Source organism: Homalodisca vitripennis, chromosome 1, assembly GCF_021130785.1.
Source record: "Homalodisca vitripennis isolate AUS2020 chromosome 1, UT_GWSS_2.1, whole genome shotgun sequence".
NCBI classification, from domain to species: Eukaryota; Metazoa; Arthropoda; class Insecta; order Hemiptera; family Cicadellidae; genus Homalodisca; species Homalodisca vitripennis.
In genome coordinates this window covers 55,593,365-55,612,430 of record NC_060207.1, presented here as the reverse complement: position 1 = coordinate 55,612,430, position 19,066 = coordinate 55,593,365, and the positions used below count along the sequence as shown (strand labels likewise).

Here is a 19,066-nt window from a genome sequence, read left to right as displayed (position 1 = left end):
ACTTGGATTACAAGATTCGTTCATGATGAACAAAGAATATTTTAGGATTAAAATTGATATTTTAAATCAAGATTTTGTAACACATCAATAAAACTAATTTCATTAAATTTAATAAAGGATAAAAAAAACTGTGTATTAAACCAATTTTATCAATAAGAATGTACATTAATAATCAGAAGTGTATCAAATAAATGAAAAGCTTACCATACTTCATCAAAACCATGTGTTTTAATGCCACTTAGAAATAGCAGAAGCAGTTCCATCTTTTACTTTTGTTCTAAGCTCTCGGAAATTGAGCTAAAAATTTCCTGTACATTTTATATACAACTTAGGAGTTTCTCGACCAACTAAACTGACAGTTTGTGCAAGTATTTTTGAGAATTTTGAAAGTGTTCTAAAGGTTGCAGTGCGTAAAGACTTTAAAATTCTTTCATAGATAAAAGAAAAGACAAAACCAGAAATGTAGTGCAGTTAACAAATTGACAACAATATTTTGACATAGTTTAGAATTGTAAATATCACTTTGACCTTTTAGATGAGTCAAAGTCACTGAATCAGAGTGTTTATTCTATTGAGTTATCATGTGATAAAACCTTAGTTATTGGAAGCAGAATTTTAGTCTCTTTGACATTGGGACACTTCTTTTTTATTCTGAAGTTAGAGGTTGGTTACAATAAAAAGAATACAAAGAATAACATTGCAGAGAAATCTCAATTTATTAGTTCCTTGTATGATATTTTACAAATAACTACTATATTATAATACTACAATAATAATTATGGTAATGAAAACATCTATGTGTGTAGCAATATTAATGCATTGTACAAAACGTATCAGTAGACTAAAGGTTTGAAACTACTTTTGTGTTTCGTAATAAACAAAGCATTACAACAAATATTTACAAGATGTTACAATAAAATTCCATCTACAGGATTCAAACAATTCCATTCAATGAATATCTATCTACAGTATTGCAATACAAATTTTTATTACTAAAGTTTTCAATTAACACGGTGACTATTAAACCTTGTGCATGTGGACACTCAAAAGTTTTCTGCTGACCAATACTTATTACCGACCTACCTCTAACAAACTATCTTATTCGTGGATTTATTATTATTTTTATACTACTTTTGTTGTATGTTAAAAAGAGAAAACAATAACTCAAAATATAGTTTATAGCTGTAGTCTACGGCAACTTATACGGTTCTCCAAATGTGAATAAACATATACATATTCATCCGTTACAGACTTCTTACACTATCATCCGTGTAGAAATAAATATCACACATTATTTCTTCATAAGTATTTCTTCAAATTATTTTTAAGAATTTTTAATTTACTATATTATTTTCTTACATTTTGTTGTCTGAGCATTAGCGAACTCTATAACTCAAAGTAAGAGGACAAATCTTATTTCGGTCTGTCTGCACAATATGTTGAGAACGACGATTTCATAGACTTAAAATTTTGCATGAAGCTTTATTTATATATGAGCAACATAGAGTTTGATATTGAGTGTGTGTGTCACTCCATGGCATTTTGCTGGCCGTTAGTGAATATTTATAATTGGTCTTATGGGTCACAATGATAGCAATGAGAAAATCATGGAATAAATAAATGTATAAACAATCTGAGTTCAACCATATGACATAGTAACACATGTAAGTTGCGAGCCACATTGTATGACATACCTTGTACTATTTAGAAATAAAGATGGTCAATATTACAAAAATAACTCAATCTAAATACGATTCTGTACAATGTTATTATTATTCCTTACTTTCATGCGCAATAAATTATATTAACCACTTAAGTGACCACAACGCACTATTTAACCCATATGTTTTACCAGAGAACATCAAATAGTTTTACAAAACTTATCCTACATTTTCTTCAGTTTGACAGTCCGCTAAATAGGTTTGCTCAAGTCAAGTTCTGCAGAGAATGAAATTTTAGCTGTAGAAGGGATTATCCTCAATCTCATTTATATGCTGATGAAATACATAAATTCTGTCACACACAAGTTTTAAAATTCAAGTCCCTTAGCGGACCAAGTGACTCATAAATGTGACAGACTTTCCTACATTCAACAGATCACAATTAATAAGTCTGCATTAAGTTAGTCACAAAATAACAAGAATCTCACTGCACTCAAGGAATGTCATATTGCAGAATACTATCCCAGCTTCACAAATAAGTGAAAATCCAATTCTATTAATGTTGAATGTCCACATTTTAAGTTCAGTAGTAAACGTGTAAAGTGAATATTATTTTTCTGCCAGTAAGTGTTGGCTAAAATATCTTCAAAATACCCTGTGAAATCTGAATATTTTATTTATGAGAAATGAAAATAAGTGGAAATTTAAGATTGCACAATCTGGCTAGAAGATGAAAAATGTACATCACATAGCAAAGCTACTTTCAAGTAATATTGGAACAACACAAGTTTTCACATAAACAATCAAGACATGACTAGAATAAGAAACATAGCATAACTTGTTAAGCACAATATCAAGTTGAAAATTTTGTTTTATGTGTGTTATTATTTCACATACGGTATTGTAATATAGATAGATAATGAAACTTAATTTTAAACAGCTATCTAATGATTTAACGTGAACATTTTCAGACATAATGCTGTTGTTTTTAATCATTTTAAAATGGCCAACACATATGTTTCTACTAAACATTACCATAGACATAATGGTATTGCATTTATTTATTTTTAAATGACCAATACATCTGTGTCTAGAAAAAAGTACCATTATTTAACAGACAAAATAATTATTCCAATTAGAAAATAATTATGATAAGTATATAGTTTTAGCAAAATAGAACTTCCAAAATTGAATGAATATGCTTGCAATACATGATCACAAACAAAAAACCAATTTGGTTACTAAAGTAATGATATATACTAATTTATTGATTAAGTGTATCACCATCTGTAGGACAATTTTCAGTACTTAACAAATTATGTAAAAGAATCATCACAAATCATTAATCTACAAAAGCAATATCTTGTAATTACAACAACTAAAATCCAAGTTGCCTGTTATAGTTGTACTAACAATTTATTGCAATAACAAACATTTACAACATTTATACAAAAACACCATTGTAAAATACTTAAAGGTACTGTAATATCACAAAAGTTAAACTGAAATAAAGCAATGTTTACATACTAAAGCAATTTTGTAGAATTATATGTCTGTAAAAGTGCAGCTGTGCATAGTATACATTAACGATTGTTAAAAAAAGAATTTCGTTATTAAACATTATTAATTATTTCATTTCAAAAAGTAGATATGTAAGGACCGTCATGAACTAAAAAATTGGAAAAGCTCATAAGGTAGTACATATTGCCTAATACTTAAACGCAACACTTTTTTTAAAATACAGCATTATAAATAAGAATCACATTTACTTCAGTGTTTTTGTTTCCCCTCACGGTCTGCACATACCTAGACTTATATAAAAATTAATATTACTTGGCTACTGAGTAATCTATGCCTATTACGATAGATGAGAGTTTTAATGTTATAAGGTCAACTAGAAGTAACTTGGATGTCTACCATACCTGATAACATCAGTATTTTTTTTTAATTCTTCAGTACTTTTGAAGATTCTGATTCAAAACATTGCTGACCAGCATCATAGCACTAAGAAGCTGACAAGACCCATATGAACAATGTTAAAGTACTACCTTATTTTCAGTCATAGAAATACGGGAGATGTTTCATTTCAAAGTATGATTAAATACACATTGAAACATTTAGTATTTTTTTTTATTTTAGGTTGTTCAGAAAAAATGTAAAATATTTGTGTATAATTCGTTTTTAAATATTTAAAAGGAATATTATACCTTACAAGAAAAACTAAATAGCATTTGGACGAGCATTAAACATATCTTTGAAATGAGACATCTCTATAACTTTGTGATCATAAATGAGGATGTAAAATTATTTTAAGTTTAATATTTTTCTTACGGGGTAAAACTCAACTTTGTTTAAATAGTAAAAAGCGTTCTTAAATGCAAGTTTATATCAAATCAACAGCACTAGACTGTAAAAAAAATTTACATTATAATCATAGTAAATACAACTGATTGAAGTGGTAATTCTAATATGCACTTGCTTCCTTCACAAGATTACATAATAATTTTAATACAGTGTGGGTCAAAAGCATTTGTTTCTGGATTACGCTCACAAAAAAAAGCAAAATCAACTAAAAAAGTTGCAATTTGACTAAGTTACACAGTACAATTGGAAGACCTAAACTATTATTGTTACATGCAGAAGAACTGTGCACAGAAAAAATACTGAGCCAAATACACAGTGGACTTATGACATCTGTAATACTACAAAATGCAAAGTTGACACATCAAAATATTATTTTTGCATCACACTATTGCTGCAATGCAATACCTGTATCAAAGCAGATTTACTAATTAGCTTTTTTAACCACTTTTGTTACATATAAGCACATAATTTACCCATCAATAAATACAAATGTATAAAAAATCTTTTAGAAACTAAAACCCACTACGACCAGGGTTAACCTAAATATTTTTTTCTTTAGATCTGATAATCAAGGTGAGATTTGTAATTGGTTCTTCTAATACTCGAGACGATGAACTCTAAAATGTGCCCTTACATACAAATAATTTAACTCATTATTACATTACAATAAAAAAACTCTCATGATTGGTACTTAAGTATTTTATTTAAATATTCTTAATTTATAACAAAGAAATTAATTAGTTTCATGAGGCCTTCAAGAAAATTAAAATTACCACCATCATATAATTGTTATTTCATATCTCTAACAAAACCAGACATGCAAGATAAAAACTATCCATACTTGCTAAATTACAATTAATTAATTTAATTACATAAGTATATTATTAATCACACAATAGTATCTCTTACTACACAACTTGGTATTTCATAGTTACTCACCTTACTGACAAACAATTGGATGATTCAAATATAACGAATCAATTTCTTAATTAGTATAGGAATTTGAAGCATATATAACATAAATATCCATAATTGATGTTATCACAAAAATAAATGTTAGTTACCATTTAGCACTGCATAACATAATATTGAAATTTCAAAGCAAAAAATTATGTAAGCCTAAGTAAGGATTTTTAACTTTTGAAGAAGTGTATTCAAATACAAATAACTAGTACAGTTATATACAATAGTTTTAATTCAACCAGTTAAGCTGTTAAAATACAATACAGTAGCTAACGTAAAAATAACAAATGTATAAACACTTTATTAAATATATTTTGAGAACACAAAAACACAAACTGGAAATTAGACACACTGCTAACTAGAGTACATTTAAATAATTTAATACAAAACAATCAAATGCATTCTATTACTACAAACAATTGCATTTGTAATTCTACATCAATAAAAAGTTTTCTTCTTATTGTAATGACATAATTTTAGTACATAATATGATATGGATTATTTGATATGAAATATATTGGTTAAAAAATTACTTTAAACCAACTATACAATTGTATATAATTTTTAAAATGTAAAATAATAAATAGTTTTACTTATTATTTTTAAATGCTTGAATTAGATTTACATAAATTATTAAAATTACCACAAAACGTTACAATAATACAGAAGTTGTTGAAATGTAGGATAGAAAACCTATAGATAATTATAACAAAGATTTCTCTCAAAAGTTAACTTTTGAAAATGTTACTTAATGAAATATATTACACTTTGTAAATGTATTGCTATTTTAAATTCTAAGGTTAAATGTAATTTTTTTTTAGATCTTAATTTTCACTATTAAGAAAACTCCTTCTATTTTACTAATAGCCTCTTTAAAAGAATTTAAAAATCAAAGTTTATTATTTATAAAACAACTCTACTATTAATTTTAGTGTTCAGTTTCATCTATAATTTAATTTTGGTCTGGATTTTTACTCTATATAAAACCTACAGAAAGTTAAAAAATAGTTAGGCACTGATATTTGATAGTCTGATTCAAGCTTTTACTACAAGAAAAGTAAACATTTGATTAGGCACTAGAGAAAATACTGCATTATTTAATACCTACAGATAGGTTGATTCCAAATGAGCCTTGAATAAATCGATTCTTATAGCTCTCCTCAATACATTGAAATTTTTTCATGGCAGTTTACAACAGGTTTATCACATGCATCAAAAATAGATTTGAAGTAAAAAATCAAAATTATACTCAGAATTAAGATGTAAGATTATATGTGATTATTCATGTTGAAACCAACTTATCTCTATTTAATATTACAGTGAAGTATTAAGTAAAAAGCTGATATTTGAGTTAATAAAATACTAATTTCACTAACACAAAAATATTGCTTACTACCATATGCAGCTGTTTGTAATCACAAATTACAATATGCTATATTGATAAAATTGATTAATTTCCATATTTTTTTATTTTAAAAACTTTGAATATAGATAAAAATTTGATTTAGAACTGTTAAAATATTTTCAAACTTTTTCAACAAATGTTTTGTTATTTATTAATTTTTTATCTATGGATAAACACAATTAGTACTGTCTAACATGTACAGGGAAGAATTTTAAACTGTACACATATGATTTATTTCATTGTGCCACAAAAAGATCTTGTACAGTCAGATAGTTGAAAAACTATCAAGTCTGGTATCATGTAGTATAAAATAGAAAGTAAGTCATCTATATTATGTCACAAAGTAAGATTAAACTTCCTCCAAAATTTATATTTCTGAAACTTTAGTTACCATAGTGATATATTAGCACCAATAGGATATAACAGTCCATCCAGAAATATAAATTTTAAGAAGGTTAAGGATAGTATTTAACTTGGAAACATAAAATATAGAATCAGAATAACTAATCAGTAGATAGAAGTGTTTGCCTCACAGTGTGGCGGTGGTCCATCGACTTGTACCCCTGGAACAGAAAAATAAGACAATTTAACTATTTAAACTATTGCATGAATATATGACCAGCTGATTAAAATATGTTAGTCAATTCAGAAAGCAAGTGCACTGATTGGATGTAAAATTCAGAAAAAGGAGTTTAATTGTTTAACACTTCACTACCATGTACAAACCTTTTTGTTTCATACATTAAGACAATACCTGTATTGTGTGTTTTTTTGTCTATGAGAATAGAAAAATAGGGAAGACTACTATTAATATGTTGTATGTGAAGCTGAGTAAAATAATTCACTTCACTTAGGGAGACCGAACAGACATCTCAGCCTCTGTCCCATAAGGCATCTACTGCAGTCAACTAGTTAAGTAAAGCTTTTAATGTTAAAGGAATGAATTTATAGCTGTACAAATAGTTCTGCAAATCAACATGGTCTTTTCCAATGTAGTCAAAAAGCTCAAAATCATCATAGATATTTATTTATTTTGGTATATGGACTCACCAAAAAGATCTTATGCATAAGACTAATGTATATAACCCCTTATTACACTTAGTCCTAAAAGGACCTTTGCGCTTGCTCCCAGAGTGATAGGATTTTCAGGACGGGTAAGGCCTGCTGTTGAGATCCCATGAGTAGAGGTAGCAGGCTCTACACCTCAGTGTTGTCACCTTGGAAGAAGGGACTAGCTATGTTCCACCCTCTTCCAATCAGAGCAGCTAGATGGATAACACTCCCTCATGTTTAGGCTAGCAAGAGCCTTTATCATTAAGGGAGTTCCACCCTCTTCCAGTCAGAGCAGCTAGGTGGATAACACTCCCTCACGTTTAGGCTAGCAAGAGCCTTTATCATTAAGGGAGTTTCACCCTCTTCCAATCAGAGCGGCTAGGTGGATAACACTCCCTCACGTTTAGGCTAGCAAGAGCTTTTATCATTAAGAGAGTTCCACCCTCTTCCAGTCAGAGCAGCTATGTGGATAACACTCCCTCATGTTTAGGCTAGCAAGAGCCTTTATCATTAAGGCAGTTCTACCCTCTTTAACAGTCATCATCTGCTGCAGCAGACTCATAGAACCATATCAGTAGACTAATTATAAACTTATTAATCAGCTATACAGAGCTATCTATGAGCCAACCTTCACAAATCATTTTAAAAACTATATCAGAATTCTGTAAACATTTATACCACAAAAATAAAATTCACCAATCAGGGATAAAAGATATTGAACATTTAACAGTCATTTCACAATTCTATGAGTAAAAGCACAAATATACTGAAAATAAACTTCACAATATTTTTTTACCAATTCTTTACAATACCGTACATTATTTGTACTTTACCTAAGATACCTGTTCTGTTATTGATAAATGTGAATAAAGATTACTATATCTGTTATCTTAATTTATTACAATATGTTATGTTACTACATATGATGATCTTTAACAGCAAAATCAACAAATTAAAAGTAAATGTTAGATAAGTTAGAGGTTATTTTAAGCAATCAACACTCCTAGTATTTCTAATATGTATTCTAAAGTTGTTTTAACAAATTTCACAAAACTCAAAAACATAATTTCAACTAAACTATCTAAAAATAAAAGCATATTTCTAGGGTCGCTTCCTAAAAGTCATAGCATTCAACAAATAGCAAAACAAAAAGCAAAAAGTTTCTTACATTATGTTAAATTTACAATTTTGTAATAATGGAATAGCTTCTTTATTTTCTTCCAGATTGCAAAGCAGTAGACTCCTAAAACAACAACAATTTTAAGAAAGAATGAAATCCTGACTTTTTTCTTACTATAACATATATTGGTTTTGGATGCTGAACTACATTGGTTAAGATAAAACTACAAATTTTATCACCTATCCAATTTTTATCACGTCTACACAGTAGTTTTAAAAATAAACTTAACTGTTATTTACATATTAAGAAATTGGAATAATCTCAAACTGCATTTTTTCCTCTACGCCATAGAATACGTCATCACATTTTATTTAGTTGTGATGTTATATGTTTGAAGAGACAGCTGACAATTATCAATTCAGGTAAGTTTCTTAACGATTATCACTAGGAAAGACAAGTACTCCTTAAGCAAACATGTGCCCCTAAAAGCTGAACAAAACACAATATTCATACTGATATATATTATTAATTTTAATGACTAATGAAAATCAGATCTAGAATACTATATTCCATTCAATTGTCTATTCTGACAAAATTGAGTTTTGTATTAAAAAGATGGAATCTATTTTTGTCACTTTGTACAATTGTAATTTTATAACGATTTTATATTATACTTTTATACATAGATCAAGTCCAATAACATTGCTATCTAATCAGAAATACACATTTTCCTGCTACAAAATTGTTTATGATTTAACCACATCTGTAAGGAATTACAAGTATATTTTCCATCATAAAAAGTCACTTTATCTATACAGTAATCAAATTGTTTTTTATTTATGATCTCTTGCAACCTTTTCTTTGTAATTTTTACAGGATGGCTACAAATGGACAGTCTGCAAAAAACAAACAATACAGCAATGCATACATGCACGAGGCAATATTGGCTGTTATAAATGGAAAGTAATTAACTGCAGCTGATCGGCAGTTTGGTATTCCGAGGAATACCCTAAGTTATCCAGGAAAGCCCCTATTATCTTTAAATGAGACAAAAACCTATTATTTCCATTGAAGATGAAAATGCTCTTGTTCAATGGATTTTGAGATTGTGTACTGCTTGTTTGTTACGTACGAGGAATTAACCACGAGTGTTGGGGATTTCGTCCAAAGATTGGGCAGAGAAAATTCCTTCACTGATTCAATGCCAGGTAAGTGATCCTATGACTTATTTATAAGACACCATCACCAGATTTCAGAGCGAGAAGAGCAAACCCTTACTTTAGCTAGGAGCTCAACCACAAAAGAACAGTTAGAAAAGTGTTTCCAGGAGGTTCATTCCCTTTTGAAATACATAACCTCATAGATTTGTTGCAATACCTAAGCTGAATTTGTAACTGCATAAGCCTTGTTTTGTACAAATACAAGCATTTACCTTCAAGCGTACCAGTTTTCCTAATGGTCGGAACATAAAGAAATTCAAAACTGGCTGGATGACGGGGAAATTCTTCTATGAATCACACGTTTTAGAGCCATATCTGACCATAAACAACGTGGAGTAGCCTGTGGTCCTTTTCATGGATGGACACATCACACATGACCCTCCACTTGAATCAATTTTACAGTGAAACATGATTGAAATTCTCACTCTTCTTTTCAACTCTACACACATCCTTAAACCATTAGACATACTGTTGCCAAAAGGTTTTTCAAATAAGATGGAGATAAATTGATTCTAGAACGAGGGTTTTGCTCTAATGCTGTGGGGGAACAGGTTATTCAGAAAACTATAACATTGAACACTATACAGAATGGTTTCCAGACATTAAGTTAATGACGTCAGTGGGTTCATGACGCTGAAAGCAGGCGATTGTGACATTACAAAAATAATTGGTCGTGTCCCAAAAACTTCTTGAATATATCCATTCTAGAACTAAAATCCATCTGATGTTTCTTGAATGGAGGGTAGACCCAGAAACCCTTGAAAGCCCAGAAAAAACAAACCCCAGCACTTGAACACTGAGAAAAATGTTGAGCCAGGTTTGATTATTGTATCAGTGCAACCACAAAATACAAGTTCTGATGTTCAAGATCTTGGAATAGTATTCAACGATGATAACATCAATGACTTAATATGGAAGTTGATGAGTAAAATGATATTCTTGGAGATGACATAGAAGTACCAGTGCTTGAAGTAAAACCAAGAAACTATTGTTTTATGGAATAATAAAACTATTTTACACTACTTTGTAGACTTTTTTTTTTTTTTTTTTTTGTTCTCTTAGGACAAGAAGCTTATAAATTGCACTTAGTCCTGTAAGGACCTTTGCGCTGCTTCCGGAGTGATAGGATATTCAGGATGGGTAAGGTTAGGGAGTAGGGGCCGCCTCCTATCGAGATCCATGAGGAAGAATTAGGGCACTACATCTCAAAGTCATCCCGGAAGAAGGGAGGCCAGCTGTGAACCAGCCTCTCCAGTCAAAGTAGGCAGGGGGTGGCACACCCTTGTTGAGGTTAACAAGAGCCTCTGAGGTAAGGGAACAAACCCCACCAACTCCAACAGCCATCCTCCACAGTAGGCTAGACCTATCGAATTGCCCATGAATCCCAGAATCTCAACATTTGCGGTTAGTGATGTGCCGCTACTGGACATCCATAAGGTTGCCCAGATTGAAGTGGCACATCGGTTTTTGCTGTGCCCAGTGGTGGGTTCAACTGGTAGGTATAAACCAGCCAGAAGTGATCCCTGCTGGGTTACTTTGTAGACTTACTACATGCATAAAAATTCATTATACCATATCATAGCTTTTAACCTTTAACCCTTTAACACATTCGGTGCGGCGCGGTCACCGGTGACCGCCACGTGGCACCACTGGGTAGCGGCGGGGTCGCCGGCGACCCCGCGCTCTACCGCTTGTTTACCGTTTCAGTGTGGTGTAGCCACTTGCTAGAGCGGGGTGAAACTACGCCGCAGCCAATGTGTTAAGGAGTATGGACGTCATATGACGTCTTCCTTTGATAGTCTAAAATGAGTAATGGATGAAATCCAAAAAAGTAATCTTTAAAATCTCTTAAAAAATGTTTATTTACATTTGAAAGCTTAATAAAAAAGGACTACGTGTTCTACAAGCCAATATTTCAGTACTTTTTCAAAATCAAATGTCTTATTTCCTCACTACGGCAGACTCAATCAGTATTGTCTGCCATTTGGACAACAGTAACAAACTAGATGGTTGTTTAACAAATATGTCACTCTCACAAGATAAATATGGCCACAGTATGCAGTATTCAAGGAATGGCTATTATAATGTGGGGGCATATTCTGACAGCAAAGCGAAGCGCACGACGCAACCTTGAGTCTGTGGCTTCTACCGGGTGTCTACTGCGATCTGGTCGTAAAATCAGATTACAAGTGAATGCGAGCACAAACATGAAAGTTAAGTATGTTGGATAGATGGAACCACTTTACAGACTAATCTACCTAAAGGCAATCAGTAATAGCAATGCATTTACGATAATACAAAAATACAGAGGCTAAACGTCATATGACGTCCTTACTCATTATGTAGCGTTTACACACACTCCTTAAAGGGTTTATATACAGGGTGATTCATGAAGTTCTCCCCCCACTTCTACAGCACATTGTACTAGTAAAAATAATGAAAAAATGTTATATAAACATAGGTCCGAAAACGCTTCGTTAGCGAGTTACAGCTAGCGAAAGATTTCGCCTGAATTCCTGGGTAAAGAGTAAAATAAAGCAATACTGAACTTTTGGAAAGGTTAATTAAGTAAGAAATATCGTGGATTCTTATGTATTTTTACCTGATAAAGCTAATAAAATAGGTTTCAGAACTGTACCTGTAGTAGTTTTTGAGGGATTCAGGGTTAAATGCAAACAATTGGAGCACGAAACAATGTTTTTTTTAAGTTTGATGTACAATAACTTTGTTAAATTGGTAATAAATACATAAAATCAACAAACATTAATTGTAGAGAATTTAATTCTGAGAAAATTGATATAATCAAAGTCTAAAATAAAACAGAAATAAGTACCAAAAAATCGATTTTATTCAGTATAATACATTACTAGCTGTAAAGAAATACCGTACGGTATTTAGTTAAAATAAAACAAAAACAAAATGTTTGTTCATTAACTGTTAAATAAATTTGTTTGTAAATAAAAATATCATGTTTTATTACGTTGTATTTTTTTTAATAAAAATTTACATGAAATGTTCGAAAATAAATGAAGCAAACATTTTCCCATTATTGCTTACTAATCATCGAAATGCAGTTTTTTGTTTTATTAATTTCTAAGTTGGTAACGCACGAATAACAATGGTATTCTGTACTGTTACGTTAGAACTGTGTATTAGTGGTGTTTTGCAAGCTACAGCAGGAGATCAGGTTTTGTAAATCGTGTTATTAAATGCAATTTTTCTGTGAGTTATAATTCGATTGTTTATTCAGCGAAAAAATGCCTTACTCATTTACATCAGAGGAATACGCTGATATGGTTTTTATTTTGGGTTACTGTAATGGTAATGCTAGAGCTGCTGTAGAAGAATATGAACTACGTTACCCTAATAGGAGGATTCCAGATACCAAAACAATTTCAGGAACTTTTCGTACTCTTCGGGAAACAGGATCACTACCAAGTACTAGAACCAATTATAAACGAGCTGTCCAACTTGATGATGATATTGTTATTAATGCTGTTCATCGCAGTCCAGGTGTAAGGACACGACGTATTTCTAGGCGGATAGGAGTTTCGCAGTCAACGGTGTGGAGGTCACTTAATCGAAACAAATTTTATCCGTTTCATAAACAAAAGGTTCAACATCTACAGCTAGGGGATGGTCCGCTTCGCTTGGAGTTTTGCAACTTTTTGAATATTAATAATCAACTCTACAAGCGTATTTTGTTTACGGATGAGGCACAATTCACTCGGGATGGTGTCAATAACTTGCACAATGAACACTCATGGGCAGAAGAAAATCCACATGAGGTAGTGGAACAGAACTTTCAACACCGATTTAGCGTCAATGTCTGGTATGGCCTTTTGCACAATCGGCTGATTGGACCTTTCATATTACCTGGACGCCTAAATGCTGAGTTCTATTTGCATTTCCTTCAAGAAGAGTTGCCGCAGCTGTTAGAGAATGTTCCTTTACATCTCAGACAAAATTTGTACTTCCAGCATGACGGAGTACCTCCCCACTTTTCACGTGCCGTTTCTGCTTACTTAAATCATCAATTTCCTGGACACTGGATTGGTCGTGGAGGGCCTCACCCTTGGCCACCAAGATCACCAGATCTATCTCCATTGGATTATTGCATCTGGGGATGGATGAAAGACATTGTATACAAGACAAAAGTGAATTCTCGTGATGAATTAATTGCCCGTATTATGGATTCGGCTGTGCAGATACAGGGAAGTCCTGAAAAATTAAGAAACGCAACAAAAGCAATACACAAACGTGCTGCAAAATGTATTGATAATGATGGCCTCATTTTCGAACATCTATTATAAAAAGGTGCGTACGGTTGGCCCAACCTGATTAATTTTGCTTAAAACTAGTAATGTATTATACTGAATAAAATCGATTTTTTGGTACTTATTTCTGTTTTATTTTAGACTTTGATTATATAAATTTTCTCAGAATTAAATTCTCTACAATTAATGTTCGTTGATTTTATGTATTTATTACCAATTTAACAAAGTTATTGTACATCAAACTTAAAAAAACATTGTTTCGTGCCCCAATTTTTTGCATTTAACCCTGAATCCCTCAAAAACTACTACAGGTACAGTCCTGAAACCTATTTTATTAGCTTTATCAGGTAAAAATACATAAGAATCCACGATATTTCTTACTTAATTAACCTTTCCAAAAGTTCAGTATGGCTTTATTTTACTCTTTACCCAGGAATTCAGGCGAAATCTTTCGCTAGCTGTAACTCGCTAACGAAGCGTTTTCGGACCTATGTTTATATAACATTTTTTCATTATTTTGACTAGTAAAATGTGCTGTAGAAGTGGAGGGAGAACTTCATGAATCACCCTGTATACACTATACCAAAGGAACTATTTGAATTTTTTCCTGAATTTCATAAAATATCCCTTTATTACACAATTCACCACTTTATATGACTTCACTTTATTTGCATTAATATTTATTAAACTTAAACCATTACTACTGACACTAGACTAAACAAGAAACTGATTGAGGCATTACTTCTAAAATGAACAATTTTCGGTGGAAAGAGATTCCAAGCAACAAAGGCAAGAGATGTTCTGGTAGAGGAGTAGTGTATATACAGCAACCACTACCACCAACCTTCTCAAGTTTCACAAGTTTGGACATGCATCCATTGAGCCGCTGTTACAGCAGGATCCACTTCAATTATTTAAGATCGGCTGTGAAAGATACTTTCAGAAAAATATTGGTGCCAATCAATGGGGAGAAATTGGAGGGAAGATGCTGTCATTTATGTCATTTCCACGACCAGTGTTCTGTTACACCACACCTATACGTGTCCTTACACTCAAACATCTCCTTAAAAGATCAGGTAATGGGCCTGCTCCTTATAAGTTATTGTTGTCCACCGTTCTACTACGCCTATTTGAAAAACATCAGTATTACATAGTAAGTTTTAGTTTGGATTTAAAATATAACACAACCTTCCAAAAATTGTGTTTAATTAATTTAAATTATTGTTGTGAAATTAAACCATTTACATAGCTTAGGAAACACCAAATTTCAGATTTAAAAAAACAGATAAAAAATAGTTATTCATTACAAAACTTTCTTAGAGTTAAAATGCCTAGTTTAATTGAATCCAAGTTCACTGCTAAGTAAAACACAAACAGAGGTCTTTCAGAAAAACAATTGAAAGCGATAAATTATGGACAAATGATAATACTTAAATAAATTTATATAATATTTATGTATTAGTGAAATCACACCATCTTTTATTACGGAGAAAAATGTTCTGTTTGCAAACTGAAAAGTATTTATGAATATCATTATGATTTGACTTTACTGGTAGTTTCCTTCTAGAAAATTATGAAACAATTTCAAGTTCATTTAGATAAACTATGATTTTATAGCTATTAAAAATTAACGATTAGTTCGATAAATTTGTAAAATCTCATATATTAAAAATCCACATTAATAAGTAAAATACACAAATGTAATTAGCTTTGTGATGATTTCCTAGATTAGAATAAAATATTGGTGTTGTTGTATACTGCATGAACAGGAAATAAGATACTCACCAAAGCCACTTAACTTTACACCACTAGTTTGGATTTACTTTTTAATCAGATATATCAAAGCACTCATCAAAATAAAAATGTTGAAATCAATAGGAATTTGATATTCTGTAATATTGAATAATACAGTAATCAATTTCAGACCAATACTACCTTCATGTTGTTATAATCCCCGTTTTCTTCTAGAAGTTCAGTTTCCCAATCTTCTCCCTCTTCTCCAGGGTCAAAGTTATAAAAAGGCATCAAATGGTGGCGTAACCGATCCAGTCGTTTCTTCCTCAAGAACAGTAATACCTGGAAAAAATAAAGTTATAAGAGCTTCTACAAATAACTGGTTGTTTATTTTAAAAAAAAAACAAATGCTTTTGTAGAACTAAAGCATCAGCTTACTTCATAATCATAATTTTGGTCCATGATCCAGATGAAAATGTATCACCTTTAGTGAAAGATTAAACACATCAATATTATTTAATCCTCAAATCAGAAGAGCTTGAAGATTCCATTTATGAAAATAAGCTGCTATACTGTATACATTAATTTCCTGTGTCAGATGACATAAAATGGAGTGAAATCTCTAGGATTTATTAAACTTATTTAAAAACTGAATTCCGGACTAATGAGTATCCTGAAACAATTTGTATTAATTGTCGTTATAAAAAAACGGAACTTTAGGTAACTCTAGCCTATCCAGATTTAAACTCTGATTATCCCTCTTTCGAGTAATTTTTCAGAATGCAACATTTCAACAAGCCAAAATACCCTGCCTACACTATGGAATTCCTTGAAAATAAAAACTTTAGAGAATTTGTACCTAACATACAGACAAGAAAGAAACTTTCACTTTGGGACTATTGTACATTGAATGCATGCTACAATCATCCTTTATACATAATAAACAATTCCAGTCGATAAGACCACAGCAAAAAACAATTACACTCCCTATACTTTGACCACATTGCTATAACATTTATTTCTGCTGATATGAAGATGACATTGCAATTTAAGTTAAAATGTTGAAGCTTTTTAAAAAACAAAGTAATCCCACACAGAAACTTCATCACCTGAGTTGGTAACTTAATCATTAAGGTTCATCAATTACGATTAAGAATCAAAGTGTTAATTTAACTAGACAAAGTAGAGTCACATAAGTTAAAAGTGACTAGGCTCAGCTGTGTTCGCAAAAATATCCCATTATTAATAAACTTTAATGCTTAAAATTAAAGTAGGCTATAATAATTTAATGTAGCACAAGCTACTCTGCCGTTCTTCAAATTTTCTGTTCCCTTGCTACTCCTCCTGTCACTTCAGAGATTTACACAGATCAATTCCTGATAAACGAACTATGTCATAGCCTATGGATAAAAAGATGCAATTCTAACTCACCACAACGGTTAAGACAACCACAAATCCAAGAGCACATATCGGGACAATGATAAACCTCAGGGAGTGGTCCTCCTTGTCATCCACAGTGTGATCACCTGGTGTAGTGGATGTATTAAAGATGCTGGTACTTGTTGAGATGGGTATAGTAGAAACAATCTCAGTGGTATTGATATCATTGGTCAGCATGTTGATTGCATCTAAACATTAAACAATTCTCTATAAAAGGATGTTGAATACTACAGTAACATAAACTTAAATGCACAAAAAGTGTTAACCCAAGAGAAAGATCTACAAGAATTGTGGATATATAACAACTGATTTATTTTAAGGTAAATCTGCACTGAAGTTTTTGACAAATTTAAATTAACTTGTTTCTTCCTTTTTTCTAAGAATTAGATTAATATTAAATACTTTATTTTGATCTACATTTTGAAATAAACAATTGTCTATCCCACAAATAACTCTTGTATATTGTGGATTTTTTTATCACAAATAAAAGGTGAATATAATTTTTTTATTAAAAACCCACAAATAAATCAAGAATTTTCTATTAAATAATGGTTTTTTTAAGAAAGAAGAAAGCATATTAGGAGGCGTAAGAAGGATATTAAGGAATTAAGCGTAGTATATTTTATAGGGAGTGAAGTTCATCTTTAAGGAATAAAAAGAAATAGAGAAATAGTACATTTCTATAACAGTAAGGCGTTTTTTCACTAAATGTAATTTTTATTATTTTTCGGTCAAAATCTTTTTATTTTTTTTCTGTAAATTTTGTTTTTGCGCTCATACTGAAAATTTATTTTTTTTTATTAAAAAAAATTGTTAAGCATGTGGACATGTTTAAATTGTTGACTATGTATAATGTTATTTAACTAAATCAAGGACAGTATCAATTATTTAGGTGGATTTTTTCAGTAAATGTTCACTAAACCATACACACAGTGTATGTTTAAATAGGCCCATTCTGAGTAACCTCTCCATGTACTACAAGCAGGGTTGCCAACCAAATAAAGACCTTGAAAATAAGGGACAGTATGTTTAACATTGCAAATTATAAATACAAATAATACACTCACAATAATACAAATATATGGAGTTCTGTATGTATCACGTTTTCTCTTTCAGCACTTTTAGGGTGCATATATAATTGTATATTTGTTTGTTTGTCAAGTAGATGAATCATGGATAAAATTAAAAGATTCATTATTTTAAAATTAATTTTATTATATTTATTACAATAAAAGAAATATAAAATAATAAATTAACAATTACTTATCTCATTTATATTAAGAAGAAATAAAGTATTCAGTAGTTAAAAACTGGAATTAAACTATTGAAACTAAGATTAAACATAACGAATTATTATTCAGTTACTATCGAAAAAGTGGTTTATGATCAGTTTTTAAAACAGCTAGAGTCTAATGAACTGTTGGACAAACATCAACATGGCTTTCATCGTGGAAAATCAATAATAACAGCCGGTATAGAATTTATCCAGTCCATTATTGACTCAGTTGATAAAAGAAAAAAAGTAATTGGGATATTTTTAGATCTTACCAGAGAATTTGATAGTGTCTGTCATGTAAAGTTGATAAAGAAATTAAACAGCTTCGGTATATATGGAAAGGAGCAAACATGGTTTGATTCCTATTTAACAAATAGAAACAATATATAGAAATAGAAGAAACAATAAGCAATTTAGATAGGCTATTAGCCCTAAAAAAAAAAATCTTTGAGAATCATGAAAAATTTAAGATATACAGATTCTGTTAAACATATTTTTTCTGAACTTGGAATTCTGACAGTATATGGTTTACACATATTTGAATCTATAATTT

General features: G+C 30.9%; 1 protein-coding gene across 1 annotated transcript; it reads right to left on the bottom strand.

Moving 5' to 3' along the window:
- Positions 1–692: 692 nt before the first annotated feature.
- LOC124361769 (small integral membrane protein 29-like) lies at positions 693–17,443 on the bottom strand. Its single transcript, XM_046815739.1, has 3 exons — positions 17,229–17,443; positions 15,999–16,139; positions 693–6,956 (listed from the first exon to the last, which is right to left on the bottom strand). The coding sequence occupies exons 1-3, from the start codon at positions 17,412–17,414 to the stop codon at positions 6,897–6,899; spliced, it is 387 nt and encodes a 128-aa protein (XP_046671695.1). The 5' UTR covers positions 17,415–17,443; the 3' UTR covers positions 693–6,896.
- Positions 17,444–19,066: the final 1,623 nt, after the last annotated feature.

Excerpts from the sequence above, each read along its gene's own strand:
- LOC124361769 (XM_046815739.1), bottom strand. The coding sequence starts at position 17,414 with ATGCTGACCAATGATATCAATACCACTGAGATTGTTTCTACTATACCC. Across the intron at positions 16,140-17,228 it reads TGGTTGTCTTAACCGTTGTG|GTATTACTGTTCTTGAGGAA; the intron begins GTGAGTTAGAAT and ends TATTTTTTCCAG. Across the intron at positions 6,957-15,998 it reads GGGATTATAACAACATGAAG|GGGTACAAGTCGATGGACCA; the intron begins GTAGTATTGGTC and ends TTTCTGTTCCAG.